Source organism: Porites lutea, chromosome 10 (assembly GCF_958299795.1).
Source record: "Porites lutea chromosome 10, jaPorLute2.1, whole genome shotgun sequence".
Lineage (NCBI taxonomy): Eukaryota > Metazoa > Cnidaria > Anthozoa > Scleractinia > Poritidae > Porites > Porites lutea.
In genome coordinates this window covers 28381903-28406604 of record NC_133210.1, presented here as the reverse complement: position 1 = coordinate 28406604, position 24702 = coordinate 28381903, and the positions used below count along the sequence as shown (strand labels likewise).

The following is a 24702-nucleotide window of genomic DNA, read 5'->3' as shown; positions in this document are numbered from 1 at the left end:
TAGTAGACTGAAAGAGACTCTCTCGTCCTGAGCTATGCCACATAAGGTACTGTTCTCACTTTGAGGCCACAATGGGACTCGAAATGTCTGAAAACCTTTAAAATCTCGGTTGAGCCACCCTTCTCCTTACCCTCGGCGGGAGGTTTTTGGATCAGTATACTACCCATCCCTCCCTCAACCCAGCGTTAACACTAACTTCTCACTTGGGACAAAATGTTGGCTTAGGGGAGGGTAGGTGAGCTGATCTAACCTGCTCGCTTACCCCTTCCCTGATAAGATTCTGGGCAAGTACCCTCCTACCCCACCCATAACACTAACTTCTCACTTAAGGCAATATGGTTCTAGGACATGTTGCAGCAGGGTTGGGCGGGGCATGTTCTTTTTTTCCGTTATCTCCCCCTCCATGCAGCAACACAGAGATTTTTTGTGAGTGCCCCCGGCTGGTTCGACTATCGATTCTGTTGCAATGAGAATCCCTCAGCAAAATTTTACCCCGCGACGTACCCCTAGATTTCAAAAAGTTGAACTTCATGCGATAAGTCGGGGGGGATGGAGTGGTCGCCGGGGAAGCAGTGAAATCCCCGATCGTCTAGAATTTCCTGACATATGAAACACCGACTTTCAATTCCTTATACGCCTGAGGAGCTTGACCCCTCCGTCCTCTGCTTGCTTTTGCTGGTAGCTTCCTCCTCTGGTTCAAAACTTTTATTGGCGTAAGATGGCTCCGGCTGTCTGAATTGCACTAACGACTTTCTCTTCTTAAACTGCTGAGCACAGCTCTCCTGAGAATTGCTTTTGTCTGCTTTTCTTGATTCCGGGGGGAGCGTCTCCAAGAGCCTTTTTAGTTCCATCAAATGCTGTTCCCTCTAAATAACAAATTAAGATAATGAAAATGCGTGACAGAGAAAATTTCCCGCAAACTACGATTTATTTCGCATTTATTGCACAGGCCACCCACACAAAAGCAGACAATTAGTCTTGCGGTCGCCAAATTGGTCGACCTGCTGTCATTACAGCCCCTAGACTCGTATACTATACGAATCTTTAGATGAGAACTTCTTTTGTGGCAGTTTGAGTGTAGGAAAACTATTGATCAAAAGAGCTTCTTATAACTTTGGGTGCGTTCACAATAGGGTATATGTTGGATCAATTTAAGTTTCTGGAAAACTGCCCACCTACCCCTTCCCTAAGCTAACATTAACCCTTACTTCTTACTTAGGGCAAAATATTGGCTTAGGGGAGGGGTAGGTGGGCAGTTTCCCAGAAACCTTAATTAATTGATTAGAGCCCAGCGAGTGGGATTACCAATTGTGCACATAGCCTTAGATCCGAGGTAATCCACTGCTTTACATATCCATACCTCCCTGCTACGCTGGAGTCTCAAAATGGTGTCCGACAAAAAGGGAAATGACGCACATAAATCCACAGTTACTTGTCGGGTACCCGAGGTGTGAACACACACCTTTTCGTTCTAGTACTAAGGCATTAGTGCTCGGGCTCCATGTGTGAACAGCCCCTTAGAGGTTCCACCGTCGGCTTCGCCTTGTTGCTTATTAAAGACAAGAACGAGGCTATAGCACTCTAGTCTTCACCTGCTGCTACCCGAGGGATTGAGCTCTGAGCAGGTTTAACTCCTTTTTCATACGTCGTGTTGGTGCCCTGCAAGATGGCTTAGCGTAAGCGCGATTTCAGGGCGACGTGGTCCAGAAGTCCAATTTAATTTCGTGGAAGAACCCATGCGCTATACCCATCGTTTGTATGTGGCGTTTTTAATCCATAAGTTGAGTCGATAATGTGTCTAAGGTCTTATCCAGTGCGGACGTAACTGAAGTCTGCAGTTCTCGTTTCTCGAAACAAACCTTGAAATTCTATACATAACGCTTTCTAGAAAGGGATTGGCGTGCCACATATACTTCGACAAGATAGAGCGGTTAAAGGGTGTAAAGGTGAACATGTATGGATCTTAAAAATGAAACTTCCTACTGAGTTAATTTTTGCGTTTTTCGGGCGTCAAAACGCAAGCGTGAGGAGTGCGTGGAGCGCAAAACACGCGCAAACTCGCATCGGCCTCAGCTGGCGCGAAAAACGCGAAAAAAATAACGCATGTTCCGCGGGCTACAATTACGTTACCTGTGCTAACTGTTTTTTTAGTTGTGAGTTTTCCGTCATCATATTAGCAGCGTTTTTGTCCGTGCTGGAAAGTGATTCTGGATTATTGCTTCGACGAGTCGTGCTGGCTTCGGTTCCACCGTCAGGGGACCACAGTTTTGTAACCTTCAAAATGTATAAATAATAATATGAAAAATCAATCTTGAATTCAGTTAAATAGACAGGAGAAATGCCTTGTGCGGGGGGGGGGGGGTGGAGACTCGTACCCCTAAGAGGTAGCCGCAATTCTAAATTAACAACTGAACTGATTTTGACATTTTTGTAGTAATGCTGACAGTAAGGTTGAGTAAGAAAACAAATTTACATAATTTTCCAAACCGATGCCTAAAAGGACCCCAAAACGTTCTGCGATGTAGAACTTAAGTTTCAGTTTAGGTCGTTAGCCGTAAAAATTGTGATGTTGAAAGTATATCGACATTGATTGTGAAGAGTTTGTGCTTCATGACAAATAGACGTTTTTTCTTTTGTTTTTCTTCCTCCCCATGAAAATTGTGTTTGACTTTCAAAACCTTGTAGCATTCACGTTGAACGTTAGTCGCACAAAGCGTTTTTACTCATGCGGCCAGCAGCTACACAAATAGAACGTTTTCACATAGGGAAAGGAGCCACACTGAGTAAGGGTGGCAGAGCACTTTCCTCCCACAAATGTGGCCCAAATCCCGGTGTCGACGCCATTTGTGGGTTGAGATTGTTGTTGGTTTTTTTTCCTTGCTCCGAGAGGTTTTTTCTCCCGGTGTTCCGGTTTTCCCCTCTCCTCAAAAACCAACATTTTCGAATTCCGATTCGACCAGGAAAAGGAGAAAGTTTAACTCCTACAGGATTTTTGGGACACCAATATGGCGGATCGGACGGGACGTCATGTGAAAACGCTCTATTACAGCAAGGAGCCAAAAAGTGTGACCTCCTTTAATTAATTCACATTCTTTCATGAAGGCATTAACCAATCAGAAGTCGAGGACAGCTTCCAGCTGGCTTCTGATTGGATTAAATCTGCACGAAAGAATGTGAATAAATTAAAAGCGGTCACACTTTTGGGAATCTTGCTGTAAAAATCAGAATATTGTGAACCATGGTTTGTGCACCTACAACCCCAAAGGCAACTAAGCCGAAAAAATGTCTATCAGACCACCGAAGTTCACCTTTGCTTACCTTGGGCAAAAATACAAAGCATAGTGTCAGTGTAGTGCAGAAGATGGTGAAGACGGCTGTTATGGCAAACGTTGCGTCTTGGTGATCTCTAATGATAGACGTGATTGCCACGCCCAAGATGGAGAGTATAACCACATTATAAACAGACATGACTGAAACAAAAACAAGAAATGAGAAGGGGTAATTAAGAAGAACCGCTCTGGGCGGATGCAGAAAATTCATAAAGTGGTGTCCGGGACCATTGCCAGCTATGTAGATAATTTGTATTTTACGGAGAATGCTTTAAAAATAATAGAAAATAGCACAAAAAAGGGGGGGACGCAGAAGTTCAGGTTGATGTACACTTCGACCGATCACGGATACAACGCGGTAAAGGTTTTCTTTGTGCTGGTCATAAGCATTTAACTTCTTAACTAAAATTTTGTCCTTCTCGTTCGTCTTCGTCCATCTCGTTCCATCTCAACTCTGTTCTTTTCGGGCCCTTCACTCCTTTCAATTCGTGGTGATATACCAAATGCAAAATTTAGAAATGACGTACAATGAAATGCAGTGCAATCATGAGACTCTTTGAACTCGGAGAGCTCGGACGCGACGGTCGCATTGCCATAGACACGATACGTTGACGTTTGACAACATCAGTGCGATGGCGGCAAAGAAATGAACCAAAAAGTGTGCTGCACTTTCAGAGTTTTTGTTTTGCTTATTAAACCTATTGTATTTTAGATTTTCTCGGTTCCGTCGTCGTCGACGTAAAAGTTCAAGCTTTCTAGTAGCGCAAGCACGCAAAACAATTCTTGATATGCGACGATTTTGTTGAAAAAACCGACCATTTGATGAAAAACGCGCGACGAAAAAGACCTCCACAGTATCCAATAAAGAGGCTCCAATTATATTAAATGTAAAAACAACACATTCCTTTAAGACAAACGATCATTTTCGAACTCGACGCCCATGCTTCAGCTGTAAAGCAACGAAACAGGAAAAGACTGGGCACAAAGACAAATTTATTTTGCTGATCTCAACTCGCCTATTACCACGTTTATACTACTACATGAGAAATTTCTGCACTTTGATTGGCTTAGAGCAGTGATACTTCAGCTTAATTTGAAATACCTAGTAGTATAAGCAAATAATAGCATATTTTGTACGTGATATTTCGCATAAATACCACTCGTGAAATTTCAAAATTGTCTCAAATTTCTCTCGCCTAAGGGCTCGTGAAATTACGTATAACAATTTTGAAATATCACTCGTGGTATTTATGCCAAATATCACTACAAATCATGCTATTACCTATACTAACACTGTTACAACACTTTTTACCATATCCGACAGGTCTTTTGTTGACGCATAAGAACGGTAATTTCGGCGTGGTTACTGTGAGGGAGCGGAGGTGCGCCGCGACGATATCTAGCCTTAGAGTGCATTCAACAGGGACGGATCTAGGGGGAGGGTGCAGGGGGTACGCACCCCCTCCCCCCTGAGGTGACCTGCGGCTTTCTAATACAACTGGTACTCTGTATTAAAATTTGTTTACGTCACCAGTCAATTACGTCATTCTTAAATGGTGCACCCCCTCCGAAGAAAAATCCTGGATCTGCCCCCGTTCAAGTTTGTAAGTGTAAAACTTCAAGGAAAGCTCGGCGCATCTTCCGAACTCGCCAACAGTAGATAATAGGATTAAGGAGAGATCTCAACAGCAATGATGTTATAGTCCATTTCCACAGAATTGTCCTTGCATTCGGCTCCATAGCGCTGTCTGAAATAGCTTTCCACAGAAACATTTGGGAGGGACAGGTGGTGAAGACCAATGCAGCTAAAACCATTGCAACTGTGGTGGTTGAGTGACGATCTTTTTTCGCTTTTCTTGCTTCTTCGTAAGTTACTTGCTCGTTTTGGATGCGTTTTTTATGACGTTTTGTTTCTAAACACATGTATACATTTGCGTAACTTACAACAGCGAGGTAAAAGATGCCTATGATTAAATACACTACATTTAGTGCACGCAAATAGGAACAGAAAAACTCAGTTCTGGTGTCAGCTACAGCTATGATGGTTTCTTGAGTCATGACAAGCACAGCAAAGGCCCAAGCCAGCAAAACTCCGGTTTTCAGCCATTTTCTTGTAACAATGTCCCAATACCTCAAAGAATACTTAATCGCAATATAACGCTCTACGCTGATCATCACAAGGTGATCAATGGAAGCAAGAACAACGCCCGTTAGTGTTGTTATAAATATCTTCTCCAAAGACCAAAAAGGACCCACGCCGAGGATTTCCGCTAAATTTAAAACCATTTCTATCGGCTGCAGAATCATCCCACATAATAGATCTGTTACCGCCAAACATGCTAGAAGAATATTGGCATTTGATTGGAGTGGACGCCTTGTTGACACTGCAAATATGACTAGGGCATTTAAGAAAACGGTTGGCACCACTGCGATCGAATTTAAAATAGTGACAGCTATTTGGTTTCTGTACAAGTCTTCCGTGACGTTTTCCCTTCCCTCTGTTTCATCGTGATACAGGTAACTGCGAAACTCTCGGGCTGAATCGAAAGAACTCGAACGCGTCATTGTGCTCCCGACTGGGAAGGAAGCGAGGAGGAGAAGTGAACTTTAAAAATACTGCCCACCTGACGTTTCACAATTTCAAGTTTTGCTGCTATTGAAAGCAAGCAAATTAAAAAGCTTTCTGGACTCTTCAAGTTAGTATTTACAAATCACTTAAACACTCAATATTAATATTGCTTTGTCAATGAATCTCCAGCCATATCGGAAATGTTTGCATTAGCCAAAAACCCCCACAAAGGCCTTGTTTTCCTTCATTTCATTGTTGTGTTTAAACTAGCATAATTTTGGGGGGTGAACATTCAAGTAAACATTTATTGATGAAGGAGTTAAGCTTCAAAAGAAGATGTGGTTGGTGGCTGAAACAAAAGAATTGACATCATTTGAACAATTTAACATCAAAACTCAAGTATTATGATTTAAAGAAATAGACCGGCCGGAGCAGCCAGTTTGTTTCAAGTTACCCTTTTTCGATATAATTTCGTCAAATTTGCTTAATTCAGTATGAAACGACCAAGTTGTTTCAAAATTGGCCTTTCTCGATACAAAATTTGTCACATTTACCGAATTAAGCATGGAAAAGGTTTGAAAGAAAAAATAATTCTCATGTTTTTTCTTAACATTCTGAGAAAAAAATTGTACATTTAACATTTCTCTTCTTGTTTTACTTAAACATGAAAAATCCGTGGGATTTATGAAGATCTACGCACCTATATAACGAGAGTCGTTGAGGGCAGGTATAGTTACTCCACGTGTTTCCCACGCGAGGAACACACCAAAAACAAGTAAAAGCCCTTTAAACGCGTACACCGCTCCCAGCCAATAGGAAAGCCTCTTAGATTCGCAGTGTTCCAACACTGGAATGATTTCTTTATCGTCTTCAAAGCGCATCTGCAGAAACACAGTCAATCACCCAAAAAGCTAATTAGAATTAGGAGTGTTTCGATCGATTGAAAATTACAGCAAATAAAGGAAACCAAACAATGCAATTTCTACTGTTACTATGTACCCAATAATGACATGTAGTGGAGCAGCTTCGTCCCCTGGGCTTAAAGTCCTGGAAAATAGCCTCGTCCCGAGGAAAAAATCCCATAAGGGTGCACCGTATCAAAAACAGATCAACACTGTTTGCTTAAGTGTAAAAATTTATGAGGGGTCATTTGTTTTTGTGTCCTTTTGAGTTAAGGCAGGGTTATACGAACAAGGACCCTTCCAGTTTCCAAAACCATTAAAAGAAGTTCAACTCCTTTTTTTAAAATATGCTGTGTATACTTGGCTAGTCATTGAACAGCGTCTCGCAAGGCCTTCTGGGTCAATCCATTTCTGTGACGTGTTCGAAACGAACGACCGACCACGTGATCCGAAACGACTCGGCCTAGGGGACTAGACAATAGGGAACTTAAGAACCACGACGACGACTTTGTCGACGACGACCGGAAGTGAGATACCGTGCACTGCGCAAGCGCGGTTAACAAATTTCGTCGTCGTGGTGTCGTCGACGACGCCAAACGCAGTAGACTCACGCCGTCCTGCAATCCACAAGCTTCGGCAGGTATAACTCCCTGTTTTTAAGCGATTTTTCAAGGGCTTTGTATTTTTTCACCTCGTAAATCCGGGTATCCTTTCTTTTTTTCTCCTAACAAGCGATGTTGATTGAAAATTTGACTGATGAATTGTGTTTACTTCGAAGACAACACCGAGCTGTGCAGGCCGAGCGAGCGAACTCGTAAGTGACAAATTTATTGTACGTATTTAGGTCAGGCAAATCATATATCTTTAATATAGAGGAAATGAACTTCATATGGAAAACAGCCATAGCATCGGAATGTCTCTTTTTCCAAATCTAAACTCTGACAGACACTCGGACTCGGTCATGATCATGTCATTCAGGTTGAAAGTTGAATAACCTTCGTACAGAAAGCAGAGATTTTTCCATTCGAAAAGGTCAGACAACACGAAAATTTCTTCATCGTCAATGAAAGTAGACGTACGGCTTATAAAATAAGATCTTGCATCGTCTTAAAAGACGCCTTTGCGAAAAAACTTTGTTGCGAACGAACATCACAGTCTACATGTTTGTTTACATTCAGTGTCGTCGTCGTCGACCTACCGGTCGACTGCATCTTAAGTTTCCTTTTTCCCGCCGAAACTGACGTTCTCGTTCCATTCCTTTCTCAGTCAACAGACGTCGTCGTCGTGAACTTCGTCGTGGTTCTTAAGTTCCCTAATACCTTACAGCGCTAGCTTGTCTCCCGGCAAAGCAACCCTTTTTGTCTTGTCACGCAACGCAGTAGCGTTGTGTGCCGAGACTAACACGGCTTCGTAGGAGACTACACGCCCAATAGACTATCCCCAATCAATCCTGGTTGTTATTACCTTATTTTCTAATTGCTGATATCCAGTATGCATTGGTTCGATTCCTGTCCACAAGGAGAGAAGAAAAATGTCCAGCAACACAAATGCTGCCACTATCAGGAACAAATGCTCGTCGCGGATTACCTAGAAAAATATCAGATAATGTCCATAAGATGTAATTGGTAGAAAGGAGGGAGTGGAAAGAGAAAAATGAAACAAGGGAAATGTTGGTTACTAGCAATAGTCTCATCATCGCAGTCCTGAAAAAACCAATCAGCGGTCTTCTACTTATAGATTTTTTCCCTTGGGAATACCTAACAATCTTTCTGTTACGTAACTGAATCGCATCAATTACATCGCCATCGCCAATTGCAATAGCGGCCAGGCACCGTTGCTTTGTCCTTGTTGGCTATCAGTGACTCAGGTGCTTGCCGAGCTTTTGAAATGTTGGTTCATGGGTTAACTGAATCGAAATCAAGAGAAAAAAAATGTTTTTCGCGTCGCTCCCCAATCTCACAATCCGTTTTTACAAAAGAGAATTTTATCCCTCGCTCCAGAACTTTCCTTTGACCGCCTGAGCAAAAATACGGGCTGTTTTGCAGTCTACTAAACTTCCTATAACCCCAAAATCTATGATACAGACACCTTTGTAATGCCGAAACCGCAATTAGCTGACTGCCCTTTTGGTATCTGTAAAAGGTTGGCTACCAAGAAAATCTATAGCATCTTGTGGCCGCCTTGAAAAGCTACTCGCTCGCTGTTAAGAACTCACCTTCTTTTTCGGGGTAATGCTTTTAAAAATGGCGTGTACGCGCCATGTCTTAGCGAACATTGCACCAAAAGCCAGAGTAAAACCAATGGACATGATCCAGGCTCGAGCCTTCAAAAGAAAAAACTCTCTCATGTAAGTGAATCCAAGACAGACTTGGATTCTGGATTCCACGCCGTGGATTGCAGATTCCAGGTGCTGGATTCCTGATATTTTTTCAGTAGAACATGGATTCCGGATTCCAATTTAATAGTGGAATTCTGGAATTCTTGAGCTGTATTCTGGATTCCAAAGCCCAGGATTCCGGATTCAAATTCTTCTTATTCCGGAATCCGTATTCCCTTACATGGGGCGAAAGAAGGGGTAATTCGGTAAAAAATCCATGCTGATGAAAGAAAACCTTACAAGAGTATTCACTTCAGATTTAAAAGACAAGCTGACCAGTGAGTGAAAACTTTGAAATGAAGTACTATTAGCTTTCTAAAACGGTTTTTTAAATTGAAGTTCGATGGCTTGATTATTTCTGCGAATTTTAACGACAAAGTTTGAAATTGATGTTTGCGCGCGTTTCTGAACTTTTTTTTTTAAGTCATAATGGCCACGTTTGCAAGAGTAACTGGCGTCCAGTTTTTGTCTCCTTTTTTCACTACGGGGAGAATTAGCGAGGGGATGATCGTGGGCTACAAAAAGAGGAGCTTTGTTCACAACCAAAGCGGTTATAATAGCGCATAACATAAAACACAAGCAGAGAATGGTAAGCCTGTGCTTTTTGCAGTGCTTGACACCAACCACAGTAAATTAGCTTCGAATTCTTCCGAGGTCTTCAATGGATTTTTGATATGTTATGGCTTAATAAAATTTTACGGCAGTTAATTCCTATCCGCACTAACTTGCTTACAATGCACACTTGACCGTATCGCTTGGTAGGTACCAGTCCACCGTCCAGCCCGAACAGGATCACGGAGAAATACGTCAAAATGCAACCCGCCACGATCACGTTGTTAAGACGTGGACTCGACATCTTAATTATTCTGCAAAACATAAAGTACTCGTTTAATAACACACTTGAAAAGTGTTTCCCACCAAACCTGGCATCATTCGTTACTTCCAGGTCACGTGACATCTAACCATGAACAATCTCCCACCAAAAGTCTTTGAGCAGACCTATTACATCAAAGGGTAGAAATATCCTATATTGGATCTACTAACATCATTTCTGTGTTACAGAATACATTATTTAAAATGAGATTTCTTATGGCTCACTAGTTTCAGAGTAAGACAGAGTACAGTCTGGGTTCGAGATTACTACCTCACCTTCTCTCACGATATAAAAAGTTTATTAGGAGAAAGAAAACTCCCAATAGCATTCCTAGCACAGCTACGAAGGCCATAAAAGCAAACAATCCTGTAGCAATGGACTTGAGCTCCGTCTCTCGAACAGTTCGATCGCTTGGAGGGCCAGCTCCTGGCAAAAAGAACAATAATTAAAATAAGTTTATTCCAGGACACCATTCACCACTTTAGAGGCGAGAAGGAAAGCAAAGACTTCTGGGGTTGTTACCATGGACAGAGGGGAAAAATTGGCCAATAGCTGACCGGCGCGACCCCAGAACGATCGCAGAAACAATTACGCGACGCATTTCGGCTTCAGTTTCCGTGGCAAACAATCCGGAGAAACTTAGATATGTAGGTGTCAAGGGCTTTTCCACACCGGTTCATTTTTACACCGATTTTCGCGCTTGGTAAAAATTTCCCCAAACCAGTCAGCAAACCGCACAGACCAAATACAGAGTATTTTTGACCTTTTACTGTAATTTAATTTTCTTTTGTAACATTTCGAATTTTTACATATACGGAACGAAGGTTCCATTTCCATGACAAGAAAAGACTCCTAAATATGTCTAAAAAATAAACGCGTCTTAACAAACACCGAAAATTCTACCATCTATGTCAGAATTCGGACTTCTCTTCAACTCCTACCTAACTTTCCTTCTTTTAAGCAACTGGGCCCCTTGGAATAATCGCGAAAAAAGTGAAAGAATGCGAAGTCTATTTTCAGCCACGTTTTCATGGACGTCGCCGTTGTCGGATCGTAAGGTCCCTGTTAAAGCAGGCGCCGGCTACAAACTCGGGATAAGAACATATATCAAAAGGTTAGGGTTACAGGGGTTCATCCGATCCTGTCTGACTACGAAGAGATAGGACCATATAGTTAATAAGCCATTTGCACGATGGCGTCATTTTACTACTACGACCAGAATTCTTTTAGTGTTTCTTTTCATATTTAAATTTGGTAGCTCTGAGTGAGGTTTAAATAACAACAGCCCTAAATTGCACAAGAAAGCAAAACCCTGAAGGATCCTGGTCAGAGTAGTAAAATGACGTCATCATGCAAATGGCCCCTTGAAATTAGGGTACCTAACAAATTATTCACTAATGTGCAATCAGATACGTGAATAATAATAATGATAATAAGCTTCCCATTTAATTGGTCAACACGTGTCACACAAAACCAACCTTGCCATTTGATTGGCTCTTTCCTGTTCATCATGATAGAATCGGTTGTAACATCGTACACACCAACTCGCTTACTTTCACCACCTGACAAAGAAGGCCGGATAAGCCGTTTACGAATTGCGCGAATCTTAAATATTTTATAACAAAGGATTCTGTTGAGAAACGGTCTTCTTTAGACATATTTCTTGCCCCAGGGAATCAGGGAATTTTTTGCTTGTGGAATCTGGAATCTGGAATAAAATTCGAGAGTCTGGAATCCCACTAAGGTGGAATCCAGAATCCAAGTTCAACTGACAAAGAATTCGAAATCCAGTTCCTAAAATTCGGAATCCATGGCGTGGAATCCAGAATCTAGGTTGTCCTTGAATTTCTTTGCATGCATGGAGCGATATTTCAGCTTAGGAATTAATTGCAGATCCAGTGGGGTTGTTGGAGGGGTATCCCAAAATCCATATCCTCTTGATGAAGTCTTAAAATCATAGATATACTCTGTACTGTTCATTTGGTAATTTGTTTCTACAATAGAAACAATAGTAACAATTGAAACTGAAAAGACTACCATGGATTTATGACACGATGACGGTATAAAACATTTATCTTGTAATTCATGAATGAAACCTGAAAATAACAGCCTCTTTATACTTAAATTTATACTTAAACACATTCACAGCAGACCTTCCACTGCTAGAGAATTAGGAAACCCATGGATGCGAGATAAAATTTTGTCATGACGTCAGCCTAGGACCGTCTGTCCGTCCCTGCAGACTCACAGGGCGGGGAAGGGAGACGCTGTAAGGGAGGGTCCAAAACCCCAAAAATGTAAGTTGCATTTTTATTGGGAAAAGCAAACCAGCTTAAATCTTTATATTATTCAAATTCCCTTATCATGCCGTTCACTAGAAACGTAGAATGGGCGAGGAAGGTTGAAATTTTGCCCCCCCACCCCCCCCCCCCCCATAAAAAATCTCGAGATTTCTACGTCGTACACCTTGATGAACACCTTGATGAATCCGGCTTCTACTTTAGAACTCAAGGACCAACTGCTTCCACTCGGTGATAGATAGAGTGAATCTGTTAATATGTCTGAATGATGGGCTTGAGTCCAACAGTTTCTTATCCCAAAATGTCTTACCTTGCAGTTGCTCAAATTGAATGTATCCAACTCGCTCGCCATACTTTGTAAAGGAAACCGGGCCCTAGAATTAACAAAAACAGATGAATTGATGTTGTGTCACAAAGACAAATTACCAAAACCTACAACTTATAAACCACCGCGACCATAGCAGTTAAGTCACGTTTTGGAGCGGGATAATTAACAAAACTGCCTCTAGAGGGGGACAATCTTCAGTGAATCCTTTGACAATGTTCATTTAACTATTAACCTCATTACTATATAAACTATTTGTGGAGGAAAAAATAAGAATTGTTATTACAGAAAGTTAAGCCCCTTTTCCTGGGGAAATTGTAAAATTGAGATCTATCATTCTGACTTTGATTTTGCATCCTACGAGGGCTCTTTAAATGGCAAAACTACAAACTACGCAGCAGATAATATCCTATCGATTTGCGATTCTAATCACCAGCCTCCTAGCTATCCTCTAGACTCTTCAATCATAAAATTACCGTGACTCCCAGGAAGCTGGTGTTGTGGAATATTTCTTCAAATAAATCCGCCATTTCTTCGTCTGCGTAAGTGAAATTCTCCAAGGCTTTCCCTCTCTCTTGAATTGAAACCAGTGAACGTTGATTAGAAACTAGGTTAGAAATAGAATAAGCCCACATTTTCTCTCTCACATTCTCCCACATTTTTTTTACGAGCTGCTGATTGGCCCAAAGCCAACTACTACAGTAGTCGCACAATCGACTATAGAAATGACCCCAAAATGTTCTTTACTGGCAATGTTTTGAACATAAGAGTAAAGACCATTGAAAGTTGTCTATTTGTTTTTGTACAAAAGCATTGACAGTTTTTGACGTCCATTTGTGCTGAAAATCGCCCGCGCGAAAGACGGTCACAGTGCACTCTTACCGACCAAAGCTCTCGACCAATCAGTATACCACCTTGTTTCGAAATCTACCTGCGAGCCGCTGTGCAGAAGCATTCAGCACCAAGGCTATGGCCCAGGCTGCGTCATATGCGAAAGAGGCCTCGTGCCGAGCATTGGTTCCGGTCAGATTCTTGAACTTGATAGCGTACTCCTGGGCTGTCTAGAAAGAGTAAACAATGTACAAAAATATGCAGGTATTAGGTAAGCCATGAAGTTAAACGCGTGTTATATTTCGGACTCAAAACTGAAGTCTCTTATCTTAATCGAGGTCAGAGTTTGAGTGTCTTGGCGGCACACTACCACCCAAGGTTCCCTTCATTGCCCCCCTCATGTTTCACAAAATGCTCGTGTAAAAAGATAATTGGTGATATCAGGAATAAAACGTGAGGCTTTTGAATTTCTTAAAATCACTGTTCGTTAACTAGTCTAACAGAACAAGATTTCTCACCCATCCAGATACTGTTTTGTGCTTTGAAGTGGCATCGTCCTCGTTGAGTTTCATGTGATCTGTAGCCAAATATCCTTCCACCGCTACACCCATCTCACGTGTAGTGCAAGTGACGTGATCTTCATTTAGCTTGGTCTCCCACCACTTATCCTCGTACCAGCCTATAATAATCCATACATATCGCTTGCCGTACATGCGCTGTTTGTATGCCTAGAGAGAATATATATGCGTATAGATACAGTAGTAAATTATAATTTGATAGAAAAAAAGTCTTGCTCGAAGGAGCAGTAAGTTCATGAAAGCCTTTGGTACTGCAGACCATATAAACGCGATCGCTTGCCAATAACAACATTAAAGGCCCTGATCGGAATGTTTTTATATTAAAGGAGGGTGTTAGGGTTAACCGTCAGTCGTCAAAGGGCCTAAAATGTAACCATCAACCGTCAAAAAAGGTTACCTTTTACCGTCGTCAAAAAGTTTCAAGGTATTTGAAATCTCTCTATTTCAGCTGATCTTCACGGACCTCTGGCTCCTGAAGAATCTCCAAACTAGAAAAATCAGTTCCTATATTCTCAAGAACACTCTTTCTAGACAGTGCAAGACCTTAGAACTTGCTTATATCTAAAAATGTTCTAAATTCTATCAGTGTATAAAGGCCAAGACAACCTCCAAAACACAACAGTTAATTTCAATTTATTCAGAAGGAAACATTTACTGAAACTCTTGGACTAATTTTCCACTTTATAACTGTCAACTGTCAAAAGCTCTAAAATTTAACAGGGGCACCCAACGACAATTTTCGGAAAATATCTGTTCGGAAGAGGATTTCAGATCTAGAATTTTCGGAACATTTTTTGCAAAATTTCTTGCTTGTCTGCCTCTCCTAGGATTTTCGAACATCTAAAAAATGGTATAACTGCCCATTTTTAACGGATTTTTACCCTAAAAAGGTCACCTACAATTTTCGGAAGCCTTTTTTCTGGCTAAAATTTTCGAAAAGGTAGCTAGGAAATCCGAACAGATCAAAAATTTTTAGGGGATAAAAATATGCCTATATTTACCGTTTAAATACTAAAATACGTTTAACAATGCTATGTTTAAGTGGTTTTGAGCTATGTTCTCGTTGGGTGCCCCTGATTTAACCGTCAATTGTCAAAGTTACCACCCTGACACCCTCTTAAAAGGTTATCAATTTAACTTGTAATAGAGCGTGGTCAGCGGATACGCAAATTTTAAATGTGAACAAAAGAAAACGTTTACATATGAAAAATTTTCAACTCCCACAAAACTGCTTTGGGACACTAATATGGCCGCTGTGACGTCACGAGCAAACCACCAATACAATATGAGCGCTGTGACGTCATGTAAAAACCCTCTATAATCATTCTTGAAGACAAATCGTACCTCACAAAAAACGTGTTTTGCTTGAACCACGTAAAAGCTACCGATGATGATTCTGGCGTCTTTCTTCTGCAAGATAACAAAACAACATTTTGAAGCATTTATTGCGACTCAGATTTCGACAGATATTCAAAAGAGTTTAGTTGTGACGTGCTTATCGTTGCACTTGACTGGACAAAGAATGGCTACGTGGAAGACTAACAAAATGCCTATCATTTGTTAATTGTAATTTTTATTAGTTAGGTTTTCCTCCTCCTGGTGGAACATTGCAGTGATTTGCAATTTGTTTTTGAGTCTTGGGTTGAGTCGGTTCTGATTGATTTTCATTCCTGAACGAGACAATAAATTTCGGATGTGTATTTTAAAATACTGATTTAATTACTTTACACAAAACAAATTAAAAAAATGAAAAAAGTCAGGAAGAATTAACAGACAATTCAAAAGAACCTTTGTTTCTTTCTATGGCAACTGCCACTTTTCCATGAAGCATGAAAGTGCAATCATTTTATTAAGGTTATCACGCCTACCCGTTATTGGAGTGTTTTTCAAAAATTAAAGACCACCGTAACAAAATGATGTTACAAACTATGCCATCAAGGAGGCAGTTTATGTTGATTGTCCTGTTTTTTCTGTGTATACTCTTCATGTTGATCTACCACGGGCCAAGAAATTTGCAGCCAAACGAAACTACCACCGACAATGAGGGTAAGAGTGACTTAGAATGAGGCCAAACGTCGAACTTTTCATGACACGAACCAAACTCTAACTCTAATTTTCAACTGAATCAAACCAAAAACCAATTTTAACCAGCCATAAAGAAATTTTCTCCCTGGCGAAGCTAGGTATATATGCATCATCATACATATTTTTAATTTATTAGTTTAATTCGTCGAATGTGAAGATCGACGTTTGTCCCGGAGACGATCTTCAGACGTTCTAGGCCTTAGAATACTCTCTTGTTTGCTGGTGACAATCCAGCGTAAACTACACTGAGCTAGAAATGGCCGATAAAATAGGCAGTCTTCACTAGAATTCTCCAATATTTTTGGAAACCAATCTACCTATCATAGATACACTACCCAATACACATAACCCGTGAATATCACGTAGAATACGTCAATTCATTATAGTTGTACATTCGAAACCCTGATTTTCCTCGATAGCTATCATAGATAAACTGCCCAGTACACATAACCCGTGAAAAGCACGTAGAATACGTCAATTCATTATAGTTTTACATTAGAAACCCTGATTTTCTTCGATTGCAAATGTCGTGCGCGAAGATAGCCTGCGCCACATGATAAACCAAAATTCTGATTAAGTGTGCTAACCGCGGTGAAATTACGTCTGCCACACAGGTGCTACACAATTTTTATATATATATATATATATAAGAATGTTGCTTTTCCGCCCCAGGCTGAATATTCCTTCTTCTGTCGATTTTAGGTTGAAAATATCCTTAAATTATTCTTAATTATAAATTATAGCTTATGGCATTTGTCTCCAGCGCCGTTTAGGGAAAGGAATAATCATACGGCTAAGTCACAACATATAATTGTACTGTATTTACGGATTTTCAACATACAAAATTGAGTCCTTTTCAAACTCTCAGCCTCGGGTATATTCTTAGAATATTCTTAAAATTTCACGAATTTCACCCTCAATATTCTTATAAAATATATTCTCATAGAAAAGAAAGAGCGTAGCGCGAAAGCGGCATGATAACAATGAGTTCATCTATTAAACTTGTCTTCCGAAGATTGAGCTGCACTCCTTGCATTGCATGTATAAGTAAGTAACACATCATTTTTTTAACATAGGAGAAACAAATTACAGCCCAGGGGAGAGACAAATATCCAGGAAACAACGTCTGAAAGAATACTGTAACACTCACACCTATGACAAGAGCCCAACACCTGAAGACCTTCACATGCTTGCTGTGGACGACGAACAAAAATTTATCTACTGCGTGATCTCAAAGGTTGGAACGACCACGTGGAAAAGTGTATTGGCTCGGCCTCGGGGAAATAATCCACGTATCAACCGCTGGGTCATGTGGAAACGCTTGACTAATTACACTGAAGAAGAACGGAAGACACGACTAAAAACTTATTTCAAATTCATGTTTGTTCGTGAACCGTTACACCGCATGGTTTCGGCCTACAAAAACAAGTTTTTACAGATCCCTGGTTACACCAAAGATATCCGCAAAGAAATAGTGAAAGAATTTCGACCTGAAAGCTATGATCCTGACGGAAAAAACTTCGTTAGCTTCCCAGAATTCATTCAGTACTTTTCCGACAACAAAACGCGAAACCAACATTGGCGACAATACGAGAAGATCTGTCATCCGTGTGTTATCGACTACGATTTTATTGGCCACTATGAAACGTTGAAGGAAGATGCACCCCTTCTGCTAAAAATGGCTGGCATCAAGGAGAGTGCGAAGTTCCCACCGATTCACAAATCAACCAGCACAGCTCAGGTCGTGAATTACTATTCCAATGTCTCGGTTGATGTTATCAAACGAATTGGAGAACTGTACCGCAGTGACTTTGAAATGTTTGGCTACGAATACCTTGGCCCTATTAAACAACTTCTGAATGTCGATTGACAGAAATGAAACGGACTATGTTAAATGTATGCTATACAGTCCTAGAAAATACATGTCCTCCTCAGTGGTTTTTTGGGAGTGCCCAAAGTTTATTCGTCCGTAAAGAATTCAGATGAAAATAATAGAATTAGATTTAGTCTGGAGTAAAAGCGGAGCTCTCGTCACATTCAAACCGTTTATATGATTAGAAGTAAAAAACCGAAACCAGTACAATGAAATTGCAAATTGATTCCGCCAAATTAGTTGAAAGTAAAAGTCCTTCCCCTTGCAAACAAGAACTTCACTCATGAACAGGAAATTCCTTATTTACAAATAGCGCTATTAGCTACAAGTAGCGCTATTATACTATGCCTTCCTGGACTTATATGGAAGGTGTGACAATGTTGCCTTGAAAAGGGCGGAATAACTTAGCAAAGGTAATAAAATTTGCCACCTACAGTCTGGCATTGTTCACGTCAAAGGCCACAATGCCTTTGATGTCCGTCAAGATAACCTGTGCTGTAGTCAAACCCATCACATTTGCCCCTGAAGACGTTCGTGCAGTTTAATTATTAGTACTTACGCAATTAACAAATTAAAATGATAGCAGTAATATTTTTACCTTGATGTTTGCCAGTTGATTGGCTGGATTTTCTGTGAAACTTTCTCCTACCACGATCTCGATACCCACGTCTTGAAGAAGCTTGTGAAGCTGTTTAGTGGCCTTAATAAAAGAGAGACTCGATTTAATTTATCTTAGCCTGCATAGCAAGAGTTAGCTTCCGCGCGAGTCCATCAAGAAAGTTGGAACGAGAGCAGAAGAGAGGAATGAAGGAGGAACTTTCGTGCAATACTGAACTCGAGTGGAAACGCTTTATCTAAACGCTCATTGGCCGTCCGACAACACGAGTCAGTACTCCGAATACAGTGGAAGTGGGTTTCTAACGAATCTGTCTGTAGCCTGATCGGTTTTTGATTAAGGCAAAAAACCAGACTTTCTTTCGAGCCAGAAAAAAATGGTTGATTATATCAACTGGGTGGTAAAACGCGGAGTTAGATTGTATCCTTCAGAGTTGGTTAAAGTTGTTTCTACCGCTGTGGATGGTGAAGCCAACATTGTATTTACATGTACCATGCACAACGTGGCTAAAAGATCAAACATTTTTTTGTGTGCAAACGTTTTGATGAAGATATTTGATAGTAGATCAAACATCGAAAGCCATTTCAATGCAATGTTGAAGGCGGCGGCTAATCTGATTATGTTCATCATCATGCTTTTCGAACAGGATCAGGGGCGGATCTAGGATTTTTTTTAGGAGGGGGTGCACTCGTCTCTTGCTCTACTTCAACACCAATAAACCACATAGTTTTTCTTTTTTTTGCAGAATACCAGTTGTATTAGAAAACCGCAGGTCACCTCAGGGGGGGGGGGGGGTGCGCACCCCCTGCACCCTCCCCCTAGATCCGCCCCTGAGGATGTTGGACGAACGTGCATAATGGTTTAGTTGGAGGATAAAGATACACATCCATACTGACCTGCGAGAATATTCCTGATGGTTCGTTCTGATGCAGTGTGGCGACTCTTTTCCATCCGTATTTTCTCAACAAAGCTGCTCTTGCAGGGTTAAACGTTAAGTCCGACGAAATGGTGCGGAAAAAGCGAGGATACAATTCTCTGTCTTTTAAAACTGGGGATGTTGACGCATAGGACACCTACATCAGTGAATAAAAGAATGATAGAAGATTGACCACCATGAAAAAAGACAAGAAACCAATCCATTCTTAAGTAACGAAAAATCTATGAGTTGGAGAGCTGGGCACCCAAGGAAAGTGTTGTATCTAACCCCCCCGGGGGGGAGAACACTCTCCCGTTATAATTTGAGGCTCCGCCCGAGAGGGGTACCTTTTTCACGCTTCTGGTATATGAAAGAATAGGGATTTCATTAGTTGGAGTATATGAAAGGGTATTCTCAAACTCATTAATAATTCATTAAGAAAATACAAAGGAAAGTAATGTTTAATGAGTGTTTGGAAATCGGATGAAACACTGCTTAGTATTTGCATCCTTAATTTCTCCTTCAAAAATGATTTTGTTTGAGAAGAAATATCAAACATTCGACACAGTGTTTCATCACCAGATGAAACACCTCGAAGTTCGTCAAAAATACTCCGCTGCGCGTCGTATTTTCAACTCTCTTCTCGGTGTTTCATCTGGTGATGAAACACTGCATCTCATGTTTGATATATTACATGAAATCTGTCAGTTCAGTCTCTGAAAGGATCAAAAAGGACTAACAGAATAACAGACGCCTTTTATGGATGTGAAACAGACAAGAATACTTTCTGATTTATTAGTGATTTACTTATATTAAAAAGACGGTGCATCTACAGCCGTTAAAAAAGATGCAGTCTTCTAAACTAGGAATGTAAAGGGGGTACCTTTTTTCAGTAGAAGGTATACGAAAGGGGTATTTTTTGTTGTTGTTGTGTTTTGTTTTTTCGTTGCGTACCCCCAGGGTTCTAAACACATTTTCTGTATAAGCTTTACTCGTAGCAATTCACTGTCCAATTGAAACTACCGTATTGTTGGATTAAAACGGCAGACTTAAAATACGATCAATAATTTTTCTGAGACTTTTTTTATTTTTTTATTTCGACTATGATTCGATGGTATCAATAGAGGGCTAAGCCTTAGCTACGACACTTACCTGCAGGAGGTTCCAGTACTTCGACGTGTCAGCTATCGGCTGGGAGACTGGTGAAAATGCCGCTCCTAAAAGCATTAATTTTGTTGGTACGTTGTAAATATGATCGTATAAAATGTGCATTCCAACTCCAGGATCACACTATGTAACAAAGAAAATGGAAATACATTGATTTAGAGCGATCAAACGAAATGGAGTCCTAGTTCATGGGCTCAACTTACTTACAAAAACTCAGATATGTGGTTGTGTTTATTGTCCCCCAATTTGTCGTTATTCCCACAACGACTCTTTCTTTAAATTATCAACTGGCGTGTGCCTTTGGAACATTCTCTAAAAGTACAACAAGTACTTGGTGAGTAATGGGCGTGGAAAATGATATGTATCAAACAATGCCAAAAATCCCCGGGCATTAGCCTTGAGGTCAGTTTTTTCCGGCACTCGTTATTCTTTGAAAGAATGGTCTTTTTAAGTTGGCTTAGCTTGAGATCTTTGAATTGAAAACGCCTAATAGGTTTAGAAGAATCTCTCCACCCACCCTAGCTGAAACATCTGGAGTCAAATCACTTAATGTAAAAGTTAAGCCGTCCATATTTTACGTCGGTGACTTGAAATAGCCATCATCTGAGCAACACAGCTGAGCTGAGGCCTACGGTGCACTAATTTTACTCGCATCTCTCCATAAGTGCTCATTCCGTGGATTTACGTGGATGATTCCCAGCTCTATCTCTCGTTTCCTGTCCAGGAGACAGCGATGGCTGTGGAACATTTATCCGAAGATTTGCAACGGATTGCCGCCTGGTGTTGCACACACAGCTTGCTGATAAATCCAGATAAGACTAAGTTATTGCTTCTTGGAACCCCGCAGATGTTAGCTCGTGTGCCGGAGGGTTTTGGAGTTACGCTACTCGGTAAGGAGATTCTACCGTCTCGTTCTGCAAAAGATTTGGGGGTCATCGTGGACTCGCGCCTTAGTTTTGACGAACATGTGACCGATGTTGTATCTAAGTGTACAGGTAGCCTGTGCCAAATCAATCGTGTGAAACATTTGTTTGATAGGTCTACGCTCATAACCATCATAAATTCATTAGTGTTCAGCAAGATTTTCTATTGTTCCTCCATGTGGTCTAGTACAACAAAAAAGAACATTGCTAGGCTTCAAAAAGTTCAGAATTTTGCGGCACGGATTGTGACTGGCACAAGAAAGTATGAGCACATCACGCCGATGTTAAAGGAACTCCACTGGTTGCCGGTTGCTAAGCAACTGGAGGTTAGAGACATTTTAATGGCTTTCAAATGTATAAAGGGATTAGCCCCACCATCCTTGTGTAATAAGTTTTCGACAAGAAGGCAGATGCATACTAGAAATACTAGGAATAAAGATAAACTTCATGTACCATCTTTTAGGTCAGCAACAGGTCAGCGATCTTTCTCATATAGGGCTGTTCAGCTCTGGAATGACCTTCCAGAAAGTTTAGCAAACATAGAGTCATTTAATGTTTTTAAGAATGCGATTAAAGGACGTGCCCTTGACGAGTTTTTAAGCCATTGACACTCAATAGGTGTAATTATGCATATTTTATATTTTTTAAATAGTATGGTAATGTTTTTTCACTTTCAAATGTTTATATTGAATTTCTATTGTTCATATTAGATTTTATTGTAATTGGTATGTGAAAACCCATTTTAATTGGATGTACCAATAAAGTTGATTTGATTTGATTTGATTCCGTTTTACTGGTCAATATATAAAGCCATATAAAGCTACAAGGAAACAGGGGCTTATTTCCCCTGACGGAAAGGAATTAAGTCCAAACAAAGATTTGAGTTCACATCTAGGAATCGAACTCTGGTTATTGTATTAACGAGGTCGTCAAATAACGAATTGACTGAACTTTCGTTTGGGCCAGAAAAAAAGTGGTCGTGACTAGGCCAGTTAGAGACTGGGTCGGTGTGTGTCGAAGTGCACCATGGGACTGTCAAAGGGCTTTTTTTATTTTCTTCGGCCGTAACCATGTTGCACAGGAAACTGGGACAAAATTTGTCCCCTAAAACAGTCCAACAGGGCAGTGCGACAATGCCGGCCCAGTCTCACCCAGCCAATGCGGGGTACTTGTTAAGTGGGATCCCTGTGTTAGTGTATATACCTTGGTGTCGTTCAATACCATATGCAGTCGATATTCTGGTAGGATGTCTGTTCGTTCGTTCACTTGACTCAAGGCCAATTCCATCGCAATCTTCACAGCAAATCCTCCTCCCCAGCAGGGTCCCGTCAGGGGAGCGTACGCACCAATGGTTAGATTTTTTAAACCACCAACGAACGCTGCGCAAATAACCGATAGTTATTTCGTTCATTTATTTAATAAATTCTTTCTTATATATCTATTTGTTTATAATCAATTAATCAACTATGTTGAAAACGAAGTGGATTAGTGAATTACTCTTTGTGATCAGTTTTGTCATGCGCAGTGCTCAAAAGTGCTGGGCCAATGCTGGGCCCAGTTGTTCGAAGGCCGGTTAGCGCTCAACCCGGGGTTAAATTTAACCCGGGTTTCTTTTTCTTGTGTTCTAAAGCATTTTCTCGGATAATTTTCTCTGTTATTTTTAGAGCTTCCAATCATCATCTTGTCTACAGACAAAAAGAATTAAAACTGAAATGCTTTTTAAGCTTTCAAATCTGAATTAAAATCTCGCACTAACCCTGGGTTATCTTAACCCAGCTTCAAGAACTCGGCCCTGGGCTGCAATAAAGAAGCCTCCAATGGCTGATAACAAGAGAGAATGGTAACAACAAAATACTTATGTTACTAATGATTATAAAATTTTAAGCGTATTTGGCAGCTGATTTGGCTATGCTTAATTTTCTTTCAAAATATAAAATGAAAGAATGCTTAAATACATGAGAACTCCGGGAACCATCTTTAGGCTACTGGGTCTCTATAGTTAGTAGCATTTCGAAGCACTTCTTATGCTGAGAAACTATTCTCTAAGAATACCTTATATACGTTATCAAGAGCCATAACAGTCCTATATTATGATCTTTTGACGTTATATACGTTATCTGAGCGGCCTAATAGAGGGTGTGAGCACATTATTGGACAAAAGTTTTCTCTAAGAAATGTTGTTTCTCAGTGTGATTGCAGTGTGTGGTAGTTTGTAATCTATTGTAAGTTGTATAAAGAAATTTCATGTTTTATGTGATAATTAGGGTATCTTATATACCGTCTGTGAGAAACATGTGCCACAGTTTATTAAAATGACTTATAAATAACTTTCTAAGCCATAACGTCATAAGTAAGAAACTAAATTTACAGAGGCGAAGCAAACAAAGTTAATCTAGCTGTAATTGTAAGCTGTTTGACGAAGGTGCATGTTGTATATGAAATAAATTCAGTAGGGTGAGAGACAAAATATGCATGTTAGAAAAATCCCGCCGTTTGTAAATTACTCAATTAATCACATGCAAAAGTTAGTTGGATATGTTAAGAAATAAGGAGCCAAAGGATGTAATTAACTTGGAGGACCAACGTCGATATCATCTCAATTTAAAGACACCAAGAAAAGAATCAGTCCTAACATATTTCGCGATTTTACGTTCTACGATTTGTGGCAACTTACCTCTACGTGGAGTGCAGCTCCAAATCGAAACGATGTAGATTATAACAATTTGGAACGTCTTAAACCTCATCATTACGGAAACGTCTTAGACTTCTTGTTTTCACTTTGACTTGTTCTAAGAACTTAAAGGCAAAGAGAGACCCTCACTTTTCAGATACAGTTTCTCAGTAGAGGACAGTATTTTCTCTAGCAGACAAGCAAGCAATTATCTGCTATCATTTTTCTCTCGAAGCTACTGAAACTTGCAGAGCAGATAATGTGTCAGTTTTAATCTGTCCCTTATGAAAACATTCCTTTAGCACTCTGTTGTCATTAGCTTTGTAAACAAGGTCTGTTGGTCTTTTGAATGCCTCTATGACATGT

General features: G+C 40.4%; 2 protein-coding genes across 2 annotated transcripts; one reads left to right on the top strand and one right to left on the bottom strand.

The window, feature by feature from the left end:
• On the bottom strand, positions 1-24702 carry LOC140950953 (gamma-aminobutyric acid type B receptor subunit 2-like). The gene is made up of 19 exons (XM_073400166.1): positions 24340-24702; positions 22869-23044; positions 20728-20865; positions 19556-19732; positions 18642-18743; positions 15430-15495; positions 14026-14235; positions 13608-13737; positions 13153-13250; positions 12662-12725; positions 11530-11613; positions 10327-10477; positions 9911-10043; positions 9016-9123; positions 8265-8387; positions 6599-6779; positions 3319-3470; positions 2131-2274; positions 1-866 (listed from the first exon to the last, which is right to left on the bottom strand). The coding sequence occupies exons 1-19, from the start codon at positions 24410-24412 to the stop codon at positions 630-632; spliced, it is 2547 nt and encodes an 848-aa protein (XP_073256267.1). The 5' UTR covers positions 24413-24702; the 3' UTR covers positions 1-629.
• LOC140950952 (carbohydrate sulfotransferase 11-like) lies at positions 15967-18259 on the top strand. Its single transcript, XM_073400165.1, has 2 exons — positions 15967-16131; positions 17247-18259. The coding sequence occupies exons 1-2, from the start codon at positions 15999-16001 to the stop codon at positions 18038-18040; spliced, it is 927 nt and encodes a 308-aa protein (XP_073256266.1). The 5' UTR covers positions 15967-15998; the 3' UTR covers positions 18041-18259.

Coding starts and splice junctions, on each gene's coding strand:
- LOC140950952 (XM_073400165.1), top strand. CDS start 15,999: ATGATGTTACAAACTATGCCATCAAGGAGGCAGTTTATGTTGATTGTC. Junction 16,132..17,246: donor AACTACCACCGACAATGAGG/GTAAGAGTGACT, acceptor TTTTTAACATAG/GAGAAACAAATTACAGCCCA.
- LOC140950953 (XM_073400166.1), bottom strand. CDS start 24,412: ATGATGAGGTTTAAGACGTTCCAAATTGTTATAATCTACATCGTTTCG. Junction 18,744..19,555: donor CATCAGGAATATTCTCGCAG/GTCAGTATGGAT, acceptor TCTTTTATTAAG/GCCACTAAACAGCTTCACAA. Junction 11,614..12,661: donor TCAATTTGAGCAACTGCAAG/GTAAGACATTTT, acceptor CTTCTTTGTCAG/GTGGTGAAAGTAAGCGAGTT.